Source organism: Lonchura striata, chromosome 1, assembly GCF_050655825.1.
Source record: "Lonchura striata isolate lonStrDom1 chromosome 1, ASM5065582v1, whole genome shotgun sequence".
Classification (NCBI taxonomy): Eukaryota; Metazoa; Chordata; class Aves; order Passeriformes; family Estrildidae; genus Lonchura; species Lonchura striata.
This window is the reverse complement of record NC_140703.1, coordinates 20,491,712-20,515,725: the sequence shown is the minus strand read 5'-3', so window position 1 is coordinate 20,515,725 and position 24,014 is coordinate 20,491,712. Positions and strand designations below refer to the sequence as shown.

The 24,014-nt window shown below is 47.3% G+C and overlaps 2 protein-coding genes across 16 annotated transcripts in view; both read right to left on the bottom strand.

Moving 5' to 3' along the window:
• Positions 1 to 126: 126 nt before the first annotated feature.
• Positions 127 to 3,776, bottom strand: LOC110477872 (putative mitochondrial transporter UCP3). 3 transcript variants are annotated; one of them, XM_085569661.1, is made up of 7 exons: positions 2,847 to 3,776; positions 1,981 to 2,119; positions 1,634 to 1,844; positions 1,239 to 1,436; positions 957 to 1,058; positions 695 to 875; positions 127 to 552 (listed from the first exon to the last, which is right to left on the bottom strand). In XM_085569661.1, the coding sequence occupies exons 1-7, from the start codon at positions 2,864 to 2,866 to the stop codon at positions 447 to 449; spliced, it is 957 nt and encodes a 318-aa protein (XP_085425787.1). In that variant the 5' UTR covers positions 2,867 to 3,776; the 3' UTR covers positions 127 to 446. The 3 variants fall into 3 exon arrangements, with proteins under 3 accessions (XP_085425787.1, XP_021399708.2, XP_021399709.2); XM_021544033.3 differs by lacking the exon at positions 2,847 to 3,776 and adding an exon at positions 2,460 to 2,633; XM_021544034.3 differs by lacking the exon at positions 2,847 to 3,776 and adding an exon at positions 2,460 to 2,603 and having other exon boundaries at positions 1,239 to 1,338.
• Positions 3,777 to 3,911: 135 nt separating this feature from the next.
• Positions 3,912 to 24,014, bottom strand: part of C2CD3 (C2 domain containing 3 centriole elongation regulator) — a 38,109-nt gene continuing 18,006 nt past the window's right edge. For 5 of the 13 annotated variants that reach the window (XM_021544002.3, XM_085567879.1, XM_085567838.1 and 2 more), the window contains 14 exons: positions 23,413 to 23,533; positions 21,991 to 22,259; positions 21,544 to 21,633; positions 19,877 to 20,491; positions 18,944 to 19,258; positions 17,835 to 17,973; positions 17,114 to 17,178; positions 16,228 to 16,433; positions 15,400 to 15,500; positions 14,339 to 14,515; positions 13,186 to 13,394; positions 11,431 to 12,421; positions 10,715 to 10,817; positions 3,912 to 4,605 (listed from right to left, as the gene is read on the bottom strand). In XM_021544002.3, coding sequence (XP_021399677.2) covers positions 4,471 to 4,605; positions 10,715 to 10,817; positions 11,431 to 12,421; positions 13,186 to 13,394; positions 14,339 to 14,515; positions 15,400 to 15,500; positions 16,228 to 16,433; positions 17,114 to 17,178; positions 17,835 to 17,973; positions 18,944 to 19,258; positions 19,877 to 20,491; positions 21,544 to 21,633; positions 21,991 to 22,259; positions 23,413 to 23,533 — 3,536 coding nt within the window. In that variant the 3' untranslated portion in view covers positions 3,912 to 4,470. Of the gene's footprint in view, positions 4,606 to 10,714; positions 10,888 to 11,430; positions 12,422 to 13,185; positions 13,395 to 14,338; positions 14,516 to 15,399; positions 15,501 to 16,227; positions 16,434 to 17,113; positions 17,179 to 17,834; positions 17,974 to 18,943; positions 19,259 to 19,876; positions 20,492 to 21,543; positions 21,634 to 21,990; positions 22,260 to 23,412; positions 23,534 to 24,014 lie in introns of those variants that run through there. The other 8 variants (XM_085568111.1, XM_085568071.1, XM_085567933.1 and 5 more) reach the window with 8 other exon arrangements.

The following is a 24,014-nucleotide window of genomic DNA, read 5'->3' as shown; positions in this document are numbered from 1 at the left end:
GAGATCAGTGGAAAGTTGTTCAGTGCACCAGAAATTATGGAGAATGTCAGCTTGACTCGTGTCACATGTAGAGCTGGGACAATGACCCTGAACACCCCAAAAAGGTAAAGAAACCCTGAGCCACGCTGTCATCAGACCCCATAGGGGCGGTTTATTGGAAGTGCCAGTAAGGAATAACGGGAATTCCCTGGCCATCAGCTTGGTCCCACCTGCCCACACCACTGCCCTTGGGAAGTGCTATTCTTCATGGCTGAGAAGCCAACAATTTTTTCCTTTGTCCCCTAAAACTCTTCTCTGCTCTCCCAAATTTCTCCTCAAACAGCATCCTTTCTCCTTCCGTCTCTCTGCTCCCTCCCCAAGTGTGTGGCTTCACTGCTCCCCGGCGCTTCGGCAATTAATATAATTGATGCTGAGCCTCACTGAGCCAGTGAGAAGTGCCGAGGGGCTCAGGCCAGGGCTGGCCGTGCCAGCACCATGGTGCGCTGCAGCTGCTCGTATGACACAAACATCACCACGTTCCAGGAGCCCAGCCGCAGGAAGGACGGGACGAAGCTGTGTTGGCAAAAACAGTGCTGAAGGGGACATGCCACGGACATCCCCATCCCCAAAGCCCCGCTTGGAGGTTGGGATATTTTGGGTTCTGTGCTGCGGGTCCCTGCGGTCATTGCAGTGAGTTTGCGGGTGCTTAACTCACCCCTTGTAGAGGCCGGTGGGGCCATCCTGCACGAGCAGGGCCAGGAGGCAGCTGAGGGCGTTGCGGTACTGCCCAGAGCTGGCGTTCATGTACCGCGTCTTCACCACATCCACTGGTGATGCCACCACTGTGGCACAGAACCCAGCGCCAAAGGCGGCCACGAAGTGGCACAGGATGTTGTCTAAAGGTGGAGAAGAGCTGGGAGTTGGATGCTGCGGGGACAGGGATGGCACCTGGCTATGTGCCCCCGCGCCATCCTCACCTGTCATGAGCTGTGCCCGCAGCAGCGTGTCCTTGAGGAGGTCGTAGGTGACGAGCTCCCCGCAGTTGATGATGGCATTGCGGGCGATGTTGGGCAGTGTCCCTGCACAGGAGGGTGGTGGCGCTGGGACTGCTGCTCACAGCCCCTCCGGGAGCATTCTGGGCAAGTGCCCCAGCCCTGCTGCCTCCATCCTTGCCCCCATCCTTCTTCCCTTCCTCATGGCCATTTCTGTTCCGATTCCTACCACACCCCTTTCCCACGCCCATCCCTGCCCATGCCTACCTCTCCAGAGGCCGCGGACCCCCTCTTCCCTGGCGATGGTGCGATAGGCATCCACCGTACCGCTGTACCGCCGGGCACTGTCCAACGGGGCCCTGCTGGCCTGGAACCGGACCTTGACCACATCAGTGGGCTGGGCGCAGGCTACGGCCACAGCCCCCGTGGTGCAGCCAGCCAGGAGTCGCGTGGCCACATCTGTGTCTGGAGAGGGCAGCTATTGGGACTCCTGGCCCTGCGAGGCCCTCCAGCCCTGCAGGGACCCCAGGGTGAGAAGCCCGTGGTGCTTCACAGAGGGTGATGTCAGGGGGTTGTGCCCCCCAGGGTGGGTTTCTCTTTGGGAAAGGACTGTGCAGCAGGAAGGGGGTGTGCAGGGAAGTCCAGGCCACCTGGACACTCACTCTCAGCACCCTTGGGGGTGTAGAGCTGCTTCACGGAGTCGTACAGACCGATGCGGATGGAGGCGAAACTCATCTGGCGCTGCAGCCCGGCTGCCAGCCCACTGTAGAGGCTGCGGGCTCCCTCTGTCCTCACCATGGTGCTCAGCGTGCCCCAAACACCCCGGTACTCCATGGAGCTGGTGGTCTGGGGGATCCTCACCTCACCCTGGATCTGTGGGGTGCCAACTGTATCACCCCACCTCCTGTTCCTCCCCAGGTGTCACCAGCTCTGTGGCAGAGGTGACGTGGAGAGTCCCACGTCACGTCACCAGGTGCTCTCTTTGCCCACAGGGTTTTGGGGACCGTACCTGCAGCCTCACTTTGGCAGTGTCCAGGGGGAAGGTGCACAGGTCAGCGATGCAGCCGGCCATCCCCGCGCTGACGAACTTCATGGCAACCGTCGGGGGCACCTCGGGGGGCTTCAGACCCACCATGGCGGCAGAGGGGCTGGAATGAGAGGAGGGGTTTGTGGGGGAGCCAGCAGGGTGCATCAGGACAGGGTTCCACGTGGGTGTCCTGTTCGGTGACAAGAGGTGATGATGTGCCATGGAGGCTCTTGGTGGCTTTGGTCAATCCCAAAAACCATATCCTGCCCTGTCTCAGAGGAGGATCCCTGAGATAGATTCCCTTCTATTGCAGGGAAACTGAGGCACAGGGCTTTCTCAGCATGGAATCACCAATGCCCACCAATGCTTCCCTATCCCACACCAGCCATAATGGGGGTTGCTGGCTGGGATCATTTCCCCCAGAGTGACGTGCTCAGAGCCATGTCCCTCCATGGTCTCACCGTAGGGACCTCGACACAGTGTTCCAGCTCCTGCCTTGCACAGACAGTGCCCTGAAAGTCGTCTCGCTGGCCCCGCCCTTATATAGAACCCAGGACAACATTCCAGCAGGCACAGATCGGGTGACAAGAAAACAGTGTTCCCCCAGTGGCATTTCAGTTGATGGGACTGGGTCACCTGACACCGACTGAGGTGGCTGGTCCAGCTCTCTGTCCCCCTCCCGGGGCTCAGGCATAGGGAGGGGGGTCCTGCCCAGACCCCCTGCAGTGGACTGGGGAGGAATGTCAGTTTTTGCCCTAAAACCACTCTGGGAAGGACAAGATGCAGAAAACCCATGCCCCAAAGCTTCACAAGCAAGTGATTTGGAAGCAGTGCAGCACTGTGCATACCGTTGCCCGGCACAGATCATGATCCACAATCCCAGACAGCTGCTGAGCTCCCAGCAGGGTTGCCTCTTCACGGTGGAACGTGTTCCCCAAGCTCACGTGGAGCTGGGGCTGGGTAAGCACCTAGGAGCAAAATCCACCATAAAACCTATGGCACTCTTCAGAGCCAGGCACTGGGCCTGAGGCTGCCGGGAGGGACTGGGCTCGGGACAACAGGCTGGAGGCCAAGGTAGAGTGAAGAAAGGCCCCTTTTCCTCCATATTTTAAAAACTCCATGTGTTTAACCCTTGGTGCTCTTTAGCCCTACTCACAGAAGGGTCTCTCAGGATGTGCTGCGAGCCTCAGCATGTGTACCTGAGCTCACCATGCATGAGAAGGACTTTGGTCCTGACACCCTGGAGCCACCTTTGCTCCATCCCTCAGGCTCCAGACAAAAGCTGCCTGGTACCAACACCCCTCCCCAGCTGGCTCCTCCCTTGTTTTCCTGCCCAGCTCCATGGCTGACCTAGACCTGAAAGGAAGACGTTGTTTACCTCATGCCCAAGATATAGCTCAGCGGTCACTGCTGTGACCTCCTCTGAGACAGTGATCCCAGCTCAGCTGGCATCCTGCCTGAGTTTTTTTGGGGATGCCACCAGGAGAAAGCAGCCTGCATGTCACTCCTGCGCTTCCTGGGGACACTGGGTACCTTTACCTTCCAGACCCAGCAAGGGCAGGGAAAGGGGCCACAATCACAGGGCAAGTTGTGTCATCAGGGACTGATGCATTCAGGGTGTCTCCTGGGAAAAACAACAATATACAAGTGGGAGAAAAAAGGTATGTTGATCCTTTGGCTGGTTAAATCCTGAATTCCATGCACGGTTTGAAAAGCAGCTCAGAGACTTAGCCCACATGGGGCTGTGCTGTCCGGTGATACTGAACTCCTTGGCAAAGCCATGATCTTCCCATGTGATCCTGACCACTCCAGCTTCCAGCAGCATTTCTCTGACTTGGAAGCTCATGTGGGAGAGACTCCCATCTACTGTTGAGGAAAGGTTTCTGCCCTGGCACAGGGACACTTTCCATAGGTTGACAAGAAACCAGGGGAATTTTATTGAAACAAACACTGGAGAGAGCAGTACAAAAATAACTGAGCTCTGCTGGCATCAAAGTCTGTTCTCTGAAAGGTGTACAAAAATAACTTAAATATAAATATAAAAGTCCCATCTTTCTAGTCACCCTCTTTTGTACACCCACCAGATTTTACGGTGCCCTTGGCCTGTGCTCACACAAGCACTTTGGGCACCTGTGGAAGCAGAGAATTGTGTTGCTCACCATTTTTGAAAGGGCCATTTCACAGGAATAAATCCTAAAACTGGGCTACTTGGAGAGCAGATAACAGGTCAATGGTTGCCACACAGGTGCATCTCATTGGGGACCTGCCCCTACAAGACGTAACTCGCTGTGGGTGACCACAGGCTTTAAGCCCTTCTAAATAGGGGACTTCAATTAACTAACCAATTAGGCAAACTAAAACCAGAGCCTGAAAGCTGTGGCTTCCACCTCCGCTTTACTGGGAGGCTCTTTTTTTGCCAATGCAGCTGGCCCTGGCTTAGGAAACTCAGCTGTGGAAGGTCTCTGGCCAACACTATTCCTTCTTGGAGAGCTGAGCAGAGAAGATCCTGGCAATTCTTTTGGCTTCCTCTTCCAAGAGCTCAGGGCTGGGCCTGGGACGATTTGCTCTTCGGTATGGGATTCCTCCAGGCACTGCTCCACTCCTGCTCTGGGGAGAGAAGGAACCAGGTGTGAGAGCTCTTGGTTTCATGTTGTGCAAACCACAGGGCTGTGCAGAGGGTGACAAGATGGATACACATAAGAAAACACCCCAGTGAGAAAGAACAATCTGAACCCTTCAACAGGGGTCTTCTGTGTGACCTCTGAAATTCTCAGTGCCAATTCCCAGCCAAAGTCTCCCTGTATGAAGCCAAAGGAATGACAGTGGTGTACTCACTGGGACCTGACTGCATTTTGGCTTTCCATTATTATTTTACTTTATAATTTCCAGAACCCTGAAGACCAAATCTCACAGGGGAGAGGCAATGCTCTGTCAAAAACAATCTTAACCCTGCTGACAGGACAAGGCAGGGAGTGGGTTTAAACTAAAAGAGATTTAGATTAGATATTGGGATAAAATTCTTCCCTGGGAGGGTGGTAAGGCCCTGGCACAGAGTGCCCAGAGCAGCTGTGTCTGCCCCTGTATCCCTGGAAATGCCCAAGGCTAGGCTGGATGGGGCTTGGAGCAACCTGGGCTACTGGAAGCCATAGCAAGGGATGGGGCTGGATAATCTTTAAGGTCCCTCCCAGCTCAAACTACCACTGTGAGTCCATGATAAATGGGATGGGCCAGGCTCAGTTGACTGCAGAGACCCCAACGCAGCAGCCCATGACAGGAAAAACCCTGGTTTAACCAGTGTCATCTCTTCCTTGCTTTGCCAGCAGCCTCCCAGCAGTCTGGCTTTGCCCCTGATGTTCCAGCAGCACTAGAGGATGAGTAATTTCAGCATACAAAGAAAGACATTTCTCCCAGCTAGTTTAGAGTGGGCTGTGCCTATGAAGCACTGAGAAAAGTGATCCTGTCCCAGGAGCCTTTAAGGGAGGAAGCTGGGGGGCCTGGAAGGTCTTTTGGAAAACTGATATGCCAATCTGGCCTTTCACCCACATCACTGGGCTGCTTCTCTGAGCCTCAGGAAGGGTCTCCTGAGGTGCACAGCTCCCTCACAAGAGAAACAGCACCAGGACCCTGTTTTGGTGCACTCTGAGATGCACCGTTTGGAGAGGGAAATGGATTTTTTTAGGAATAAGTAAATCCTTGTGTTTGGTGACCTGTGCATTACAGCTGTGGGTCTCAGATTCAGTCAAAGAGAGAAATGGAGAGTTTCTAGCCAGGCAGAAGCCTGGGAAAGAGTTGAAAAAGAATGTAAATAATTCTTTATCTCTCTTGTTGTTCACATTGTTTATAGTTAAGTTCTATCACTGTGCATCAAGCACTTTACACCAATGCTGTGGGCTGTTTTCACTTCAGGTCCAATGGAATTGGTCCTCACAAAGCTCTGTATAAAAGAGCAGTGTATTTTGAATAAACTGGAGTTTTACTCTCAGAGCCTTCTGAGTTAGAGTCTTCTCATTCCCATCCTGCCTCAACAGCAACATACAGCCTGCAGGTAAAATACTTAAAAACACTTCCCATTCTTATTGCACTGAAATAATGGACAGAGATAATTAGGAGAATCTTTGCTTTGCTCTTCTTTCTTAATAATTCTCCAGGATGAACTTCCTAAACCAAAATACACAGAGCCAAGAGAGATTAAATGCAGACCTGGCCACTGCAGAAGCTTACAAACCAGCAGAAAGAGCTGCTTGGTGGGCAAAACACCTCCCTTGGACAGGGCTCTCCAGAGACCAGGACAGTAGCTCATTCTTCGCACACTGTTTTCTGCCCAGCTGTCCAAGAAATAGCCAAAAGGTCAGAAGTGGCTGGAGAGGGGCAGTGACCAGGCTCTGTGCTGATCCCTGAGTTCTGCACAGCATCCAAAAGCATCTCCCTAGGAAATTCCCCCAATCTGCTGACTTACCCTATTTCAAAGTTGCATGAAACAGCATTTCCTGCCTCCCACAGCTCCCCTTTCCTGTATGCCACGTGTCCTGCACAGCCAGGGATGGGGAGCCAGCACCTCCCATTTTCAATGTCAGGAACAGAATCCCAGAATGGTTTGGGTGGGAAAGGACCTTAGAACCCATCCAGTGCTGCCTCTGCCATGGGCAGGGACACATTCCAGTATCCCAGGTTGCTCTAAGCCCTGTCCAACCTGGCCTTGGGCACTTCCAGGGATCCAGGGACGGCCACAGCTTCTCTGGGCACCTGTGCCAGTGCCTCTCCTCCCTCACAGTCAATAATTCCTTCCTAACATCTAATACCCCTAGAATGCTCTGTTCTCCAAAGCCACAACACAAGAGCAGGTGCCTGATGCTGTTTGATGTCACCAAGGTGAAGGAGAGCTGTTTGCTCCCACAGTCAGGAAACCAGGTGTGCTTGTAAAACACACCACTGGCATGCTGTTTCAGAGATCAGCAGCTAAAATACACCTCCTCCCATCTTCCTACCATTGTCCAATGTGCAGGATGAAGTGGTGTTAAGATGTGTGTATTTATCCTAACCACCTTCCTAAAGATGAACTTCCAGCTGTGGGGAAAGTTTAACATCAGTTTTTGCTGCTGTTTTACACGTACAGGTGTGACTCAAAATGAGTGAGGTTTAAAAGCACCATTAACACTCCCAGCTCAGGCAGATGACCAGAATCACAGAATCATGGAAATACTGAGGTTGGAGAAGACACATAAATCATGGAGCTGTTTCCTCAGCACTGTCAAGGCCACTACTATCCCAAGTGCCACAAGTCCCCAGATGCCCCATCCACACAGCTTTAAACCCCTCCAGGGACAGGGACTCACTGCTGCCCTGGACAACCTTCTGGGGGAAGAATTTCCCCCCAATATCCAACCTAAATCTTCCCTGGTTGAACAACTTGACTGTCCCCATTCCCTGGGAGCAGAGCCTGACCCCCCTGGCTGTCCCCTCCTATATCTGGGAGTTGTGCAGAGCCACAGGGTTCCTCCTGAGCCTCCTTTTCTCCAGGCTGAGCCCCTTCCCAGCTCCCTCAGCCTCTCCTGGTGCTCCAGACCCTTCCCCAGCCCCCTTGCTCTTTTTTGGACATCAAACCTTCCTCTAATCCATCTCACAGGCAGCTTCTGACTGCCAGTTTGATCCTCCTGCATAGTTTCCAGAGCACACAACTGAAGTGTCATGTTTATATCACTCCCCAGCCCAGAACAGGCTCAGGGCAGAGCCCATTCCAGGTTTCTCCCTCTCTGTCTCCCAGGCTCCAAATGTCTGGTGCTCAGCCAGGAAGCACACGTGTTCAATGGGGAAGATGCAAGAGGAAAGGGGACTCGTGCACCGACGATCACGCTGCACTCTCCTTTTAACAGGAATGGCAGCAACACTGAAACCAGCCAAGGATTACTCAGTGCCTGCATGCCAGGGGCTGGACTACAGCAGATTCATGTTATAGCTCATGGTGAGGGACATGGCCTCTTCCAAGGTCAAAGAATTCCAGCCTGGGAGGCAGAGGATGTTCCAGCACTGTGGCTCAGCAGGTTTGCCAGCAGTTTTGTTTGCGCACAGGGATGGAGGTGAACAGATCTGTGTTAACAGGCTACAACCTACCCTGGCAGTGGCCCTGCACCTGCTCCTGCTTTCTAGGCAGGAAAGCAGGAAGATCCAGCAGATCAGGAAGGAACAACACAACCACGAAAGGATGTTTTGGTACTTGTTGCCTTTGGCATTTTTGGAACATACAGTGCCTGTTGTTGTGAATCTGCCCAAGGCTGTTATTTCTAACTTACACTGAAGCTAAGTCTATGTATACACAAATATGAATTATTCTGAGTAAAACTGGTTTCCATGTAAGTTTCTTATCCTGTTGGAATATTCCTAGAGATGAGGGAAAAAAAAAAAATCACTGCATTTGGAGAGGGACTTTAGCCAAGGGCCTGGAGTGCCAGAACAAGGGGGAATGGCTTCCCACTGCCAGAGGGCAGGGTTTGATGGGATATTGGGAATAAATTCTTCCCCATGAGGGAGGAGAGGCCTTGGAACAGGGTGCCCAGAGAAGCTGTGGCTGCCCCTGGATCCCTGGAAGTGTCAAAGGCTAGGCTGGAAAGGGCTTAGAGCAACCTGGGATGGTGGAAGGTGTCCCTGCCCATGGCAGGGGGTGGAGCAAAAGGATCTTTGAGGTTCTTTACCACCGAAACCATTCTGGGATTCCAGCATTTTATGGAAAAGCTCATTAAAACTCTCACTTTTCAAACCTATCTTCTAACCCCCACTCAGAGCAGGTGAGTAGTGTGGAAGACAAGAGCTGGGAAGAACCTCAAGAATGGGAAGCGATAGTTTGATGTAATGGAGAAAAGCAGTAAAAAACAAAGAGGTTTTGTGAGGCTCTATAAAACTCTGATCCCTGGAAGGTGGTCACAGCATCCACGCTGAGCCTGACCTACTGCAGCACCTCCTCAAGGCCCCATGTTCTCACAGCAGGAGCTGAGACATTTTTGGCTGCCAGCTCCTTTGTTGCAACTGCCCAGCTCCACACCTCACTACTGCTTTGTCATTCAAGGAAGGAAGATGGGGAAAGCAGCGAGTCAGACAAGTCAGGGAGAGGTGGCAGGAGCACTAGGAAGGCCAGGAGAAAGGTTTGCCAGCTGCCAAGTGAGAGAGGGCTCTGGTGATGTCCAGAGGACAGCTCGGATTTCAGCCTCACTATCACACTTGGCATTTGCTGACCTGTGCAGAACCAAACCAAGTCCAGATTTAGAAGCTGACATTGCAAAGGCTAATTAAAAACAAAACTATGAGGAAGCATTTTTTCTGACCTCTATGTATTGGCAGTAGTGAAAAACTTGTTCTTCACAGAGAGAATTTGATGAACAATGCACAACCAAATCCTGTCTCAGCACATCCTACAAGTGCTGCAGCAAAGAATTAGTGCCAGCTAATCCTCAAATTATGTGCTTTAATATCAAAATATCAAAATAGTGTCTTGCTAACATTTTGCCTAATCAGTAATAATTTGTGGGGCTGTAGTTCCAGCCACTCAGCTCAGAGCTGCAGAGAGGCAACTCAAGTAAAACTGGTTTTAGTATTAAACCAGTGGTTTCTATGACTTCAGAGCTGTTAGAGCCTGAGTCTGTTTTGATTCATCAAAACAGACTCAGCTGTTCCCAGTGACACAAATGTCCCTTGAAGTGTTTGTTTCATAGGTCATATGGAGATGAATAAAGGCATCACCTTATCTGGAAGTGGTAAACAAACAGCCCAGCTGCTGCACACCCAGAGCCACATCAACATCCACAGCAGAGTTGGGGCTGGAAAAGGATCATGGAATTCCAGAATGATTTGGGTGGGAAAGGACCTTAAAGCTTATCTCATTTCAACCCCTGCCATAGACAGGGACAACTTCCACTGTCCCAGGCTGCCCCATCCCACTTGGCTTGGGGATGGAGCAGCCACAGCTTCTCTGGGCACCCTGTGCCAGGGCTTCCCCACCCTCACAGGGAAAAATTTCTTCCCAATATCCAATCCAAATCTCCCCTCTTTCAGTTTAAAACTGTTTCCTCTTATCCCATCACTATATGCCTGTGTAAAAAGTCACTCTCTCTCTTTCATACAACCCATCTTTTATGAACTGAAAATAAGATAAATATGTAGACATTGAAACAACTGAGACACAAACCTCTCACTGTAAATAAATCCTTATGAACATAAAAGAAGCAAAACCTGAGCAATCCACAGCTTTGGTGCAGGAGGAACAATCACTCAGGTCATTCTACTACTCCCTGGGTGGCAGAACCATTACAAGACACCTCTCCAGGACCCCCCCTCCTGATCCAAACTCCCCCATTCCATCCTCATCTAAAAGAGATAAACTGAAGCCATAATTACAAGTCAAAACTGCTCACAACTAGGCGTGTCACCTCACATGAGAGCACAGAGAAGTGCAGAGTGAGAACCTGCCACTTCCACTGACCCTGATGGAGCAGCATTCTCTGAGCATGCTGAACAACTGGTTGATATAAAGGCACAAGGATCACAGACAACATGGCCACAGAGGTTTAAAACCATCCTCATGGAGAAGTGTCAGGAAGATTCCCCTGACACTGCTGGAAGCCATCACATCTAAGCTGAGTGCTGGCAGGCAAAGGAAGAGAGAAGTTTTGTTCCTGCTTTAAGGAATGGACTAAGCTGGACAATAAAGGAAAAGATATCTCATACTTACTTTTGGAGATATGGAAGGGTGAAAAGAAGTGCAGAGCAGTCTCATGGAGGCTTCCATCTCCTCAGGTGGAAGGAAGAAGTTGGGAATAACAACAGGATCAGACCTGAGCAGAACTGTTCAGGAACAACCTTTGGCTGTGTTGCACAGAGGTCCAGATGTGGAAAAACCCTCAGCTGTTAACAGGTCCCAGATAGGAAATATTCCATTGTTCTGAACACTTGGTTCTCTCTCCTGGGCTTGCAGAGTTTTAAACACCAACTCGCTTTAAAACAATACCTCACAAATTTACAGAGGACTTCATCCTGCAAAGATGCCAACATTTAATCCAAGATTTGAAATTTGTGCAAGAAACATTAGGAAGTGTTTTAAAAGCAAAATAAAGCATGTTTCTTTTAATACAGGAGAAACACAAAGGCTCTAACATGGGGAAAAATAACATGGAGAGAAATGCAACAAGACATGTCGGAACTACACAAAATGAAGTGACTCTCACAAATCGTAAAGTTTGCTGGCTACAAGTTTCAGGAAAGACATCACTACACTGTGTGAAACAGTGTAATGGGGTCCTCCAACACCTTCCCAGATCACCAGCTCTGGATTAATTTCCCAGGGAAGAGTTTCAAATAGCAAGTTTCTCTGTCCTGAGGCCAGGGAGGTTCTAACTAAGCAGAAGAGTCATGGAATGCAAGAGTGTTTAAGAAAAGAGTAAAGGATACAAAGTGATTTTTTGTTTGATGAGGTTTTCTGAGCTTTCCACTGGGTCTTCACTGCCGTCATCAGGGAAGCTCTCACTATTTCTTTCTGAGCCAGCTTGGGCTGATACACTCTGAACACAGTTCTCATCAGAACCACTTCCTTCCTTGCCTTGATGATCTCCATTTACAACCTCAGCATTTTCCTCCTCCTCCTCTCTCTCAGTAGTTTTTTGATTGGTCAAACCCACGTCTCCCGGAGATGGCAGCAGTTCCTTGGAGCCTGCATGGAACTCCACACTTTTCTTTATGGGTTCAGTGTTCAGTACTCTGTTCCAGAGGCTCCCTTCAACTGGCCGAAGTGGCTCCTTCTCTGCTGTTTCTGTGCTGGTGTTGAAGGTCTGGAAGTCTCCTGCTGCTCCCCAGGGACTGTTCCCACCTGTGTAAGGGCTCATGGGTGGGCTCAGGGTGCTGAGCACGCTCTGGCTGTCCCCTTGCAGCATGCTGGACAAGGTGCTGCTGTTCCCTCTTTGGAAACAACCTGTATCTATAGAGTGCTGATCTTCAGGCCTGGGCTCCAGAGGATGCTGCCCAGCCACCTGCCCTGTTTCCGAGATCATGCTGGACCAGGGGCTCGTCCTGTCTGTCGCGGTTGTTATTTCATTGAGAGCTCGTGGTTCTATGACATCTTCTTCATATTCTTCTTCACTGTGCGGCTGGATGACAAAAGCACCTCTGTTTTCCTGGATATAACCCACTGAATGCTTGTCTTCAGGGACAATGGGGCCTAGGAGCTGGTGCAGCATGTGTCTCTCAAACACAGACCTGCCAGCGCTGCACGGCTGCTGCATGTCACCCGAAATGCCGGGCTCATCTGGCTTCAGCTGGCCTTCAGGAACTCCAGGTCTGGCTTCTTCCTCCTCCGAGCTGGACACATCCAAAGCACCCAGCTTCCTGCTGCTGTCCTGATGCATGTTAGAAGCTTCCTTGCTATTTTTAGTTATAGTCTGCAAGTCTGGTTAACAAAAAAGAGCATCAGTAAATGCATGGAGCAACAATTCAGCTTAAATCTGATTTATTTGGGTTTGTGGCAGAAAAGTCCTAGATGTAAGGATGGTTGGGAGCTAAACATGTGCAGCTTTGCAAACACTGCTGATTGCTGATATGAGCATGTTCTGCTCTGCTTCCCACTGACAAGGCGAGAGGAACAGAAATGCTAAGGAAAAAACAAGCATTAAGGATGAAATTATTGGGAAATCTTACTAATTCTTTAAAAATTCACAATCACTTATTTTTGTTTCCCTGTGAGCAGATCCTTTCATTGCTTGCATCCTCTGGGAATTGAGTTCACCAGTATTAGGTAAAGTGACCAACTATTTTGAGGCAAGTCCTGCTCCAAGGGAATGGTGGGGGACATTTGGAAAAGGAGAAGGAAGAGTCTGGAACAGATTGTAGAGGAAGGCATGTAAAAAAGCAGTAAAAACCATTGCTAAGGATGAGGAAGGACATTAAAAGAGCATAACCTTGGAGAATAAAAAGCAGGAAAAAAAAAGATCAAAGTGGCAGAAGAATGGCAAATTCTGGCATAATAGGGATGTGCCCTTCATCTCTTGGAAATGCTGCTTCCCTGCAGGAAGTCACGGGCAGAAAAAGCATGGAATAACTTTCCAACTGGCAGCAACTGTAGCTCTGGGCTCCAGTTTATTCTCTACTCTGGTAAGTTATTTTAAAAGCACCAGCAGGGTGCTTGTCATTTTGCTACTCACAGCAACAACTCACCATTGATTAGGCTGCTGACCTGAGACACCAACTGACTAGATTTTTCTAAAAGATGGCAGCCTTTGGGATCCCCTTCTCTGCTCATCGAGCCCTGATGGTCACTCTCCCACTCCTCATGGCTTGGTTTCGATGTGCTGAAGTCGGGAAAAGACCTGGTCAGCTTCTCACTGAAGTATCTTTGAACCTCATCCAGCTCGCTCAAGTTTTTTCTGCAAGCAGTGGTCAGAAATTTGGTCAGAGGGGGAAAATAAGCCTGTGGCTTTAGTTGGGTTTTCAGTTGGATCATTCTAGTCGACAACATGCAAATATGCAAGTAAAAGATTAAAGGTTTTTATTGAAAAGTAGATCAGTAGGCAAGTGTTGAGGTTGCTCTATGAAAGAGGAAAACATTCTGGAACAAATCCTGACTTGGCTATGAAACTTGGGCTGGAAGCTAAAAAAGAGCTAGTTCTAAACTTAGGTAATCAAAGGAGCTGGATTTGAGATGACCTTCCAATAAAGGTCATAAAGCCAAGGATATTGTGTGACTTGTGGCTGAGCTAGATAAAAATCCAAGGATTTCTATGTGTTTAAATCTAGGGATTTTAGGATACATTGCTTGTGGTAGTGCAGGAAGGGATGAAACACCTCAGGAAGTATCTTTCCTTCCTATATTCCTACAGATAATAAGGACTATTCTTCTAAATTTAGATCTCATTTAAACCTAGAATCTAGTCAAGTGAACAGTGACTTTAGCAAGAACAAAAACACCCTGATGGGAAAGGATACACTGCTCTGTGCACCCCAGAAATGCTCACAGGCTTGTCCTTCTACCTGTGGAAGTCAGCTGAAGGGACTATTGGCTTCATAGCACCTGTTCTGTAACAGCAGCACCAGGATGGATAATCCAAGCATTCCCTCCAGGTCTGGAAACACTGCTGCTGCTGTTCAACAGCTCATCACCCTGCTACAGCATCTGAGTCCTGCTGCGGAGCGCCCCGTCCAGTCTCTGACTTTCCAGCCTCGCCTCAAGCCACCGTAAATTATGCTGGCATCTCTCCATTGGTTATCGCGCTGGTTCATTTTCGTTTCCCCAGAACTGGATCCATCACTTCCAAGCCCTTCCCTGCTAACCTAGGCCTGGCCTGCCCTACTGGCCAGAGCCCTGCTTTACCTGAGAGCGGTGAGGAGTGCAGCACGTGAGGACAGTGTTGCCGGGTCTGGCCTGGCCGAGCGGCGCGCGTTCCCGTCTGCCTGCTGCAGGGACTTGTGGAATCTGCGCACGTTCTGCATGTGCTCCTCGTGCTGAGGCGTCTGTGTGCCAGGCGGGCTAATCCTGCTAGAAACAGCCCTGTTTAATACCAAAAACCAGGCTGGGACCTCTAATTGTGCTAAGTCTGCTAACTAGACTTAAGAATAAGTCTAGTTATAGAATAACTATGAATAGACAATGTCTTGAAATCCACTAAAGGGCCACCGATGGATGAAACCAGTTCTTCCAAATGTGCACAGGAATGTAATTTACTGTCTCAGATTTATACCAAAGTCAAGTTAATAGTGGGTCTGGTAGGGAGCTTTCCATGCTTGCTGGCAGCTCCCAAGTTGTTCAGATCCCATAGTGGTGGCCCATAGTCCTGCTAAACTTCAAAGACACATATGGAAAGAGGATCATTTCTGTAGGTTAAATAATCAAATAATAAACTAAAACACTCTCACTCACAGAAAGCAGGAATTACTGCAGGATATCTGACAGTCCTACTCCTGTAATATGCAATGCTACAGCGTTTCACCAGCTGTCATTCACTGTCCATGGACAGAAATTAAGGCAAAATAAAGGGGATGCATCAGGAATACTCTATTCTAATTTACACTTACTAAAAATAGAACCAAATACAGACACAACCCTCATTCTTATCAGGGCCTGCAGAAAGTACCTGCCAGCTTTATCCATGGCACCATTTACATCCTTATTTACCAGGGTGCAAATGAAACAAACCAGGAAATATTAATGACAAGGGAAAGAACATCTGGGCTGTGCCAAAAGGAACCTTTCCCAGGATTGCTACCTCCTGCACCTCTCTCTCTGGGAAAGGGAATGTTCACTAATTTTTAAGTCCAAACACAGTGGACACACTTGGACAGGATGCACCATTTTCCCAGTAGGGTCAACTGGCTTTAGGGAGATATTTCTGAGACCTGAAAATAACCAAAAATGTTGTCAGCCTGTGGACTTACTGCTCTTGAGCAGGAACGCTGACTTCCTTTGACAAGGAATTCAACATCTGCTTGGACAAGTTTGCAGAATTACTAGGACAAGCTGGAAAGCTGACCTTCCCCTAGGATGAAAAGGAAAAAGGAACACTGTACATGAGTCTTTCACAATAGAAAATAAGAGAAATTAAGGTATTATCCTGCTGATCTAACAAAATTTTAGGCTTTCTAAATAGCTTTAAATTTTCAAATGATTTCTCATCACTGAGCCAAAGTACTATTTCACAGCATTTTCATTTCAGAGAGTTTTGTTAACTCCCACCATGCTATCAGTGAGTAAAGTGATGGAAAGTAGGATAAAGGCTGCATTACATGTCTATAATACACCCAAGCATATCTGGGAAGTCTAGAGAATAAAGAAAAACCCAGGAAAAATGGCAAAGATCCCAGAAAAACAGATTCCTGCCAAATTAGATGTTTCCTAACCAATGAAAAGTTGAATCTACTGTTTTTGAGCACCAGCTGTCACCCTAAGCAGCAAACAGAACTATGCCATGCTCCCAGACATCCAAATGCACAGAATATTCTCCTAAAAAAAAAAAATCCCACTGAACCATGAAGCAACCACAGAGTGAAGCCAATGGGGATGCTCATGACTTGGTTGAGGTGGTGTAACTAGCACTGCCATGGAAACCTGGAGCAAAATTCCTAAGGAATTAGGTGGTTTTGGTACATTTATGCAGACTGGTCCACAACAGTGCTGTGAATTGGTGGTGAATCTGCTCAGGAGCCCAGAGTGCTGATTATTAGCAATCCAATAAGGTGTGAGAGGGGAGGAACTGAAGAACATACAGAAGAACTTTCTGGCTGGCTTCGGGCCCTGGCCTGCCTTTCTTCCTTGAGATGATTTATATTCTGGAGAGGGGACACAGCCACTTTGATCTGCCCTCGGCACTGCCCGCTGAAGTCTGTGATGTTGTACCACCCACACACCAGCTGGAAGCCAGAGAGGAGAGGAGAAAGGTCCACGGATGCAAATCCTATCACTCGCTCCGACTCTGGGGAGGAAGGACACAAAGCACATACACTGATATCAATCATTTTCAGGAATACTGAAATACAGCCTTTGAAGTATGGCTTGGAAGTTGACCCGAGGTCCAGAACAATCCTGTCCAACAGGGGGATATTATTTGGATTACCTCGGTTATGTTCAGCTAAAAATGTCCCTGCAGAACACTGAAAGCCCAGGGCTCAGAGAGGGATGGGCAGGAGAACCACTGTGCACACACAGTACTCTGGATATGCAGGAAGCTCATTTTTGAAGCAAAAATCAGACAGCTGAATTTCAATATGTAAAAAGAAATAAATGTATTTGGCTACAACTGCCTGGCCAGACTTCAACCAACTGCAGCAACAATAAACAGCAAGTGAAGGAAGTAGTTCAGAATTTCTTTCAGCAGGAAAATCCAACCTCTAAAGCACCATCAAAATAAAACCAGAGAGAATAAGGATGAACCAAATCTTGTAAGATGATTAATCGGAAAAGGAGGATGCCAAGCACCAGGAAATCAATAGGTATTTATCTGTAGCATTCTTCTCATACAAGGCAAAAGATGGCATTACAATTCTACTCTCCTATTCACTTGAAAGAATTTATTTTCCTTGCATGAAATACAAGAAACCTAAGGAAGGGGATGCAGAAAGTACACTCCTCCTAATACTGCACCACAAACTTTACCTGCTTTGTGCCACACTTTGAAGACCAAGGTTTGCTGTGGATCCAGGAGAAGCTCTTTGGATAACCTGTTAGGAACAAAACCCATAACATTTTATGCAAAGCAGGAAGAAGCAGTAAAATGCTTCTGAGGTTTCAATGTAATTTTATCTACCCAGACAAGCCAGTTTCTTTTTGTACTGATGGGGCAGGAACAAAACAAACCCCAAAATTACTGAGCCTCAAAGCATAACACATCTCTACATAGTTTGGGCTTCTGCTCATTCAATAAGTATTTCCCTCTCCTCACTCTTGCTGCACATTTAAAAGATAGGACAAAGAAACTGTGAAGGAACAGAAATACAGTTGATAGTTTATATTCATGACTCACTAACACAGTGACAGCAAAGCATTGAGGTTATGGTTCAAAGCTGTAATGTTTAAGTTCATTGCTGGAGATAAGAAAAATTACAAATGTAAAAATGAAGTGTTAAATGTAAATCAGTTTTTAAGTTGTTTGAAGGAATTCAGATCTTAGAAACACTGGAGGAGACACAAGATTGGATCACATAGTATTCCTGAATACTGCCATGAATGACTTGGTCTGCTGAGATTCCTTGAAGCAGTAAATTAATCTTTTTTAATTTAAGCTCAGATATCCAGGTCTGAGCTAAAAATCCCCAAACCATACATCCTTTTCCCACCTGGCCTGGCTGTCAGATCTGTGTGAATCCCCATCTCTCACCTTGCTTGCTGCTGGAAGTCCCAGACTGGTGAGTCTGTATTTCCTATCACTGGAGTGGTCACTGGAGCATCTGCACCAGCAACAGCAAATGACACACAGCTGCTGGGGGCTGCTACTTCACGTTCTGTCAACGGGCTTCCTGAAATTATATAGCATTAAATACAGATTTTTAAATTAATAACAACAACAAAATCTGAAGGCAGCTCAGCAATTAAGACCACACAGATAGCAAAGAAATCTACCATCTAGAAAATACTCCTTTTCACTGGTGAAGCTGATAGTATGTTATATTTGCAATAGAAGCAAATATTGCATGAACCTTTCACAGAGCAGAAAATGGAATATTCAAGGGAGAAACAGAAAAAACATTTGCCCAAGATCATCTAAGAAGTCAGAAGTAAAGCTAGGAATGCAACCCAGGTCCTGAGGATCCTATTCCAGTGCTTGAGCTACTCTCCATGCTGCAAGACAGAAATATTTAAATATTTCCGCAATACTCAAAAGAAACCTCCTTTATAGCATCAAAAATTTTGCAATAATAAATAAAATTGCATCAGTTTTCCAAAGACTATGAATTCCAGAATATTCTAGAATGATTATAAAAATCCATCTGCAGGGCTCAGAATCTTTTAGAATTACATACCCTTAAATCATGGCTTGCATTTGACTCTTAGCTCTATTATCGGGGGAAGAAAAGCTGAGTACAGTGAGCCAGCTTTACAAATTTATTATGTGCTAATGTGCAGGAGTCTGTGAGATCTTGGGGCATCTTGGGGTTTAGTTATTCAGTCAATGCTTAACTTGGAGTTTAGCTATTTAAATAATGCTTAATTTCAGAATTCAGCTGTCACCTCTAACAGGTAACATCAAGTTATTTATATCCTGGAATTCATTCATGAAGATAGGCTGTGTAGTTCAGCTTCTTGCTTTCCCTGTGCTTACACAGTGATTGGGGTTACAACACCACAAACCCAAACTCAGGATCAATCCCTGCCATTCACCTTGCTGGAGTAGGAACAGATCACAGAGGAAAACGAAACAGAAAACAAAGAAAGAAAAAAGAAAGGCAAGAAAGAAAGAAAAGAAAGGGTGTGTGTGTGAGATTTTACCTTTTAAACTTAGATGCATTGCTCTTTCCACAAGGATATTGACAGCAACTGTCTTTTCCAGAAACATCATGTCTTCTTCCCGTGGTTTGCCATTGGTGATCCCTGAACTTGCAATATCCACTTGCTGTTTGTCAGAGAGCTGCTGGCTCAGAGGAGGGCTTTCCCCTGTGCCCTCATCTTCACTGTTGCTGCATTCCTCAGCACAGGGAAGTCTGGGCAGGGCAGTGGGAGCAGGAGTGGGAGTGAGGCTGATGTGAACACACATAGCGGCTCCTGCCAGGTCTGCAGCATTGCATCTGAACAATGGATAAACACCTGCAGGAGAATCACAAACAACCAGGAACTGAGCCAAAGGAAAAGCAGGAACCTGGAGAACAGCTGCTACAGTTTATTGCTGTAGAGATCTCACATGAGTCCGGCAGAACAAATTTTGATTCTCAGTGTAATTTCTATATGCATTATCATCCAAAAGCACAAGCTTGGAAACATTAAAAACCACAACCAATCCCCCACATTTGGTAGAGCTTCATTTTCCCCCAGTAACTCAGATTAAAGCACATCAAATTCCTGAAAGCCCTGGAAAAAAACTCTATAGAAGCCATAAACTAAAACAAAAGTTTTGCCTCAGTGTGAGGAAGAACTTCTTTCCATGGAGGGGGCAGAGCCCTGGAATAGCTACCCAGGGAGGGCCTGGAGTCTCCCTTGCTGGAGACATCCCAAACCCGCGTGGATATGTTCCTGTGTCACCTGCTGCAGGTGACCCTGCTTGGGCAGGGGGTGGGACTGGGTGATCTCCAGAGATGCATTCTAACCCCACCACCCTGGGATTCTGTGGAGGACAAAACAAAGCTGTGAATAAAGTTACTAGAGAAGGAACCACATTAAATTGCCAACAAGAGGAATGAAATGTGACCCTGTGTTTCAGTGACTCACCACTAACACTCAGTGTTCTCCTGGATGTCTCTGCTAATGCTGCCAGGTCGATGTAGGCAGATCCAATAAGACGATCTGTATCAAGGGGTCTTTCCACCTCCTTTTCCTTGCCATATGCCCACCACACCTGGATTTCTAATTTCTCCTCTCTGAAGAACCACAGTAGCCCCTGGCTCCTCCTGAGAGTCACCTTGCTGGGTTTCCTGAAGCTCACTGTAACGTTCTCTGCGTCCTCACTCACTTTTGGCCGCTTGAGCCACGTCCAGGTGGCCTCCTGGTTGTACAGTTTGTACCTGAGGTAGCAGTGGGTGCTTCTGTGCAGGTGTGTCTGGCCCGCCAGCAGCACACAGTGCAGTGGCAGCCACACCCTCGGGGTGGAGATGGTCACAGCCACCCGGCCGGCACTCTGCTCCCAGTCACAGCTCCCGTCGTCTTCATGGAGCTCCTCGCCACTCCACCCCAAGAGCCTGGCAGCCTCCAAAACACGCTCCCTGTCACCCTGATGGGCAAAGGCAACGGAGACTTCCAGCCCTCCCACAATGGCCTGCACAGCGTCTATGTGGCGTGGAGGCATCGGCTCATCCGAGAGGGTCACCGGGTACCAGCCTGAAATGCCTTCAGGAGGAAAGATCCCGTTAGACTTGTCCCAGCTTTCCAAAAATGTCTGTGAAGAATAGTCACCTCCATGGCCATCAATCAGGGACCAGAATGCCAAGGGTTTATTTCTCGTTTGGAATTTTATTAAATAATTTCTAATCTGAAAGAGCAATGAGTTACTAGCCTTCTAAAAACCTCGGCAGCAGTTCTGATCCCAAAGGATTTTTCACTTCATTAACAACACCCATTTTACAATGAAACTGCATCCCTGGGATATTCAATTATAAAATTATGTATTCTCATTTCTTTCCTACTCTCTTCCCATTAAAAACAACTTCAGAATTTTGGGCTGGAGAAAACAAGAACTTCACTGAAATTAAAGCAAAAATAATCAAGGCAATAATAAAAATATAATTATTACGAAGTTTAATAATCCCAAACTAATACAGATAGAGGAGATCGTTAGTGGACAGATATGTGAATATTTTTTTCACAGAAATGACACAGAATATTCTGAAATGGAAGGGACCCAAAAAGAGCACTGAGATATTTCACACATAGTTAAAAAATACAAAAAAGAGTTAATCCTACTACTTTCTAATTATCTAAGACTTTTGTTTCCAGCTTTGACATCTGAAAAGCAGTCACTGGTCCTGCACTAAACTGCAACTAATGGACTTGACATCCTTTTTGAACTTTCTATCTAGAAAATAAACAGCACTGAATAAAGTCCTAAGAATTTTAGGCACTGGTTTCAGCTGGCATGGAGTTAAATTCCTTCATAGTAGCCCTAGAATATTTATTCAGCCACTAAACATCCTACACCCTGAAAACAGATTTTCCATCCACAACCTTTATGTGACTTTTTTTAATACAGGATTTTTACTGAACACATGGGGAACATCTGAAAGAACTTTGGTCTAAAAAAAACCCAGAAACTCTCCCCAAAACCAAAACAACCCCCCAAAACAGGAATGGAAATAATTTTAAGGCATTTCAACAGCATTTACACAGAATGTAAATGTGTAAATTTATGCCTACAAACCAGCTGCACAGCACTGCTGTGTTACCTGATCTTCTTGTCAGCAGATCTCTGGTTGGAATTGTGACTGTCCCAAGAAGATAATCTCTGGATGTTCTGTCAGCCAATTTGTCAGTGTCTGGAAAGAGATGATTTTGTAAATACACCCAACTGATACATAAGGTTTAGAAGTGATTGACTGGAGGACAGCTGTGATCTTCATCACTGGGAGTCTCAAAAACTCTTTGCACAAGGGCAACAATCTCTCCCAAAGACAATTTAGATAATAACATCTATTAGCAACTGCAGAGGTCCCTGCACAGGACTATGAGCAACCTGACCTGCTGGAAGATGGCCTTGCTCATTGCAGGAGGGTTTTTGTAAGTCCCAACCCGAACTATTCCATTATTCTAGGAGTTTTTTTTTTTTTTGTACACTAAAATCAAGGGGGCTTCTACACCAGTATTCAATCCTTGCAATTGCCCATTGTCCTTACCTGACTTGGTGCTCTGATGGTAGATGGAGAAAAAAATACTGGCAGACTGCAAGAACTCCCCCAGAGAAGAGGTTTCTCCACTGCTTTTCTGAGTGACGAGATGACAAGGGAACTCCAGGTACTGTTCAAACTCTGGGCAGAAGGAGCAGGGCACGGCTGGTGTGCTGCGTGTCTGCACCTCGGGCAGGAAGGACAGGAGCACACACACATAGGCATTCACTCCCACCCTGGCGTAGTACTGGACAGAGGGGTTCTTCTGGGCCACAGCTCTTCATTCCACACGGGAAAACAAAAGGAAAGAAGGAAAAGAATGCAGGTAATGCATCAGGAATCTAGGAACTAACATGCTCAAAAGAGAAATGAACAGATGGGACTAACAGTGAACGTTCTAAGTCAAAATGCATGTGTATTCTGGCTGCATTTTCATCTTTTCTTTCCATCTGAACATACTAGGAACAGATATGAATGGTGAGAGGAGTTCATCACTGGTGGCTGTGCTCTTATCTGTGCTTGAGAAAGTACTCAGCACCATTATGGACACACTGTACTGCAGAATATCTTCCCAGAGAACCTGCTCCAGAAAGAAGCCAAAGGCCAAGCCAAATTATTTTTACAGACCAGAACTGACCAGCGAAAGGAGGTGAAATTAGCAAATGGAACAATTTACAAATAAACCAGAGCCAGGCATTACTCAGATCATCCACCTAAAGGACAAGGGCTCTGAGGTCACTCCATTCCCTTGACTTCTCCAAGCACTATACAACAGTGATCCTCACCTCTCAGGATCTGCTTGAATTCAGATGGACCAGGGTCTCACAGCAACACTGAGAAAGGGTCAGACCATGGCTCTGGAATGACAGGAGCCATCCTTCTCTTGTAGAACTGACTCCCTCTATTCTAGCCCTTTCCTAACTCTTGAAAATTGCATATTCTGGAACTATGTCCAGCTGATACTACCCACTGGCAGCAGAAGCCTTAAGGTGGAAAGGAACATGTTTCATTTCCTAGTCAGTTTATTGAGGTTTTCACAGTGAAATGCAAGAAAACGACCTCGGCTAACTTTTAAATAGCATCAGCAACACCAGGATCCAATGTCCAAATAGATACCATCTTATATCAGCCAATTTTTGTATCAGTCTTTGGTGTAAAAAAACGTGGAAATGTAGGAAAACATGTCCTGCCAACCTTCATCCTTCTGCAGAACAAATGCTACCACCCTGTACTGCAGCTTCAGGGACCAGAAGAACTGCTGATGGTCTTTATAAAGCTATTTTCACTTTGGAGCAGGACCCACTTTGAATCTTGGTCTCTGCAGATGGAAAATTGGCCAGTAAGAATTTGATCTAAACTCATGCCTCAGCCTGCTGCCTCCAGATAAAGCTGTTTTAAGTGAAAAGTAGTCCTTTTTGATTTAGGCTTTACCTGGCTGCTGCCTGCAAACCAGCTGCCCTGTGTATTCGTACAGAAAGTGACACAGCTTGAGCAGTTATTTCAGCTGCTATTTTCATGGATTGCTGGTACCTCACACTCACATCGAGCAAACCTGGATTAAACAAAAGAAAGAAAGGAAAGAAACGCTCAGTCCTCAATGCAAGTACATCCAACAGACTCAATGTTTAGCTATACTTATTAATACGAAACTTACTCTATTAATGAATATTTTTCTAAGAAAAATAACTCCACTAATCCACCGGGATTGGCAGTGCAAGAGGCTGCACTTCAGCAAGGAGGTACCGCCGGATCCGGGAGGTACAGTCGGACCCAGGGAGGTACAGCTGGATCCAGGGGGAACAGAGGGAAATTCCGGGATCGCATCCCGCCAACGCCACCGTCTGTCGAAGTGGCGCCCTCTTGTGGCCAATCCCCAGCAAGGCAAGCCCGGGGGCCGACTCTACTTCTTCAGAGTTTGAGGGTTTCCCGTGTTTAATCACGGATTTTTTACTCATTATAGTGTTAGTGAAAGCTGGGAGGAAAACCACTCCTGGTTGGTTTCAATTGCCAACGCAAATCCGTATTTTTATTTG

Excerpts from the sequence above, each read along its gene's own strand:
- LOC110477872 (XM_021544033.3), bottom strand. The coding sequence starts at position 2,611 with ATGCCACTGGGGGAACACTGTTTTCTTGTCACCCGATCTGTGCCTGCT. Across the intron at positions 1,437-1,633 it reads CACCCCCAAGGGTGCTGAGA|ACACAGATGTGGCCACGCGA; the intron begins GTGAGTGTCCAG and ends TGCCCTCTCCAG. Across the intron at positions 876-956 it reads GCGGGCACAGCTCATGACAG|ACAACATCCTGTGCCACTTC; the intron begins GTGAGGATGGCG and ends CTCCACCTTTAG.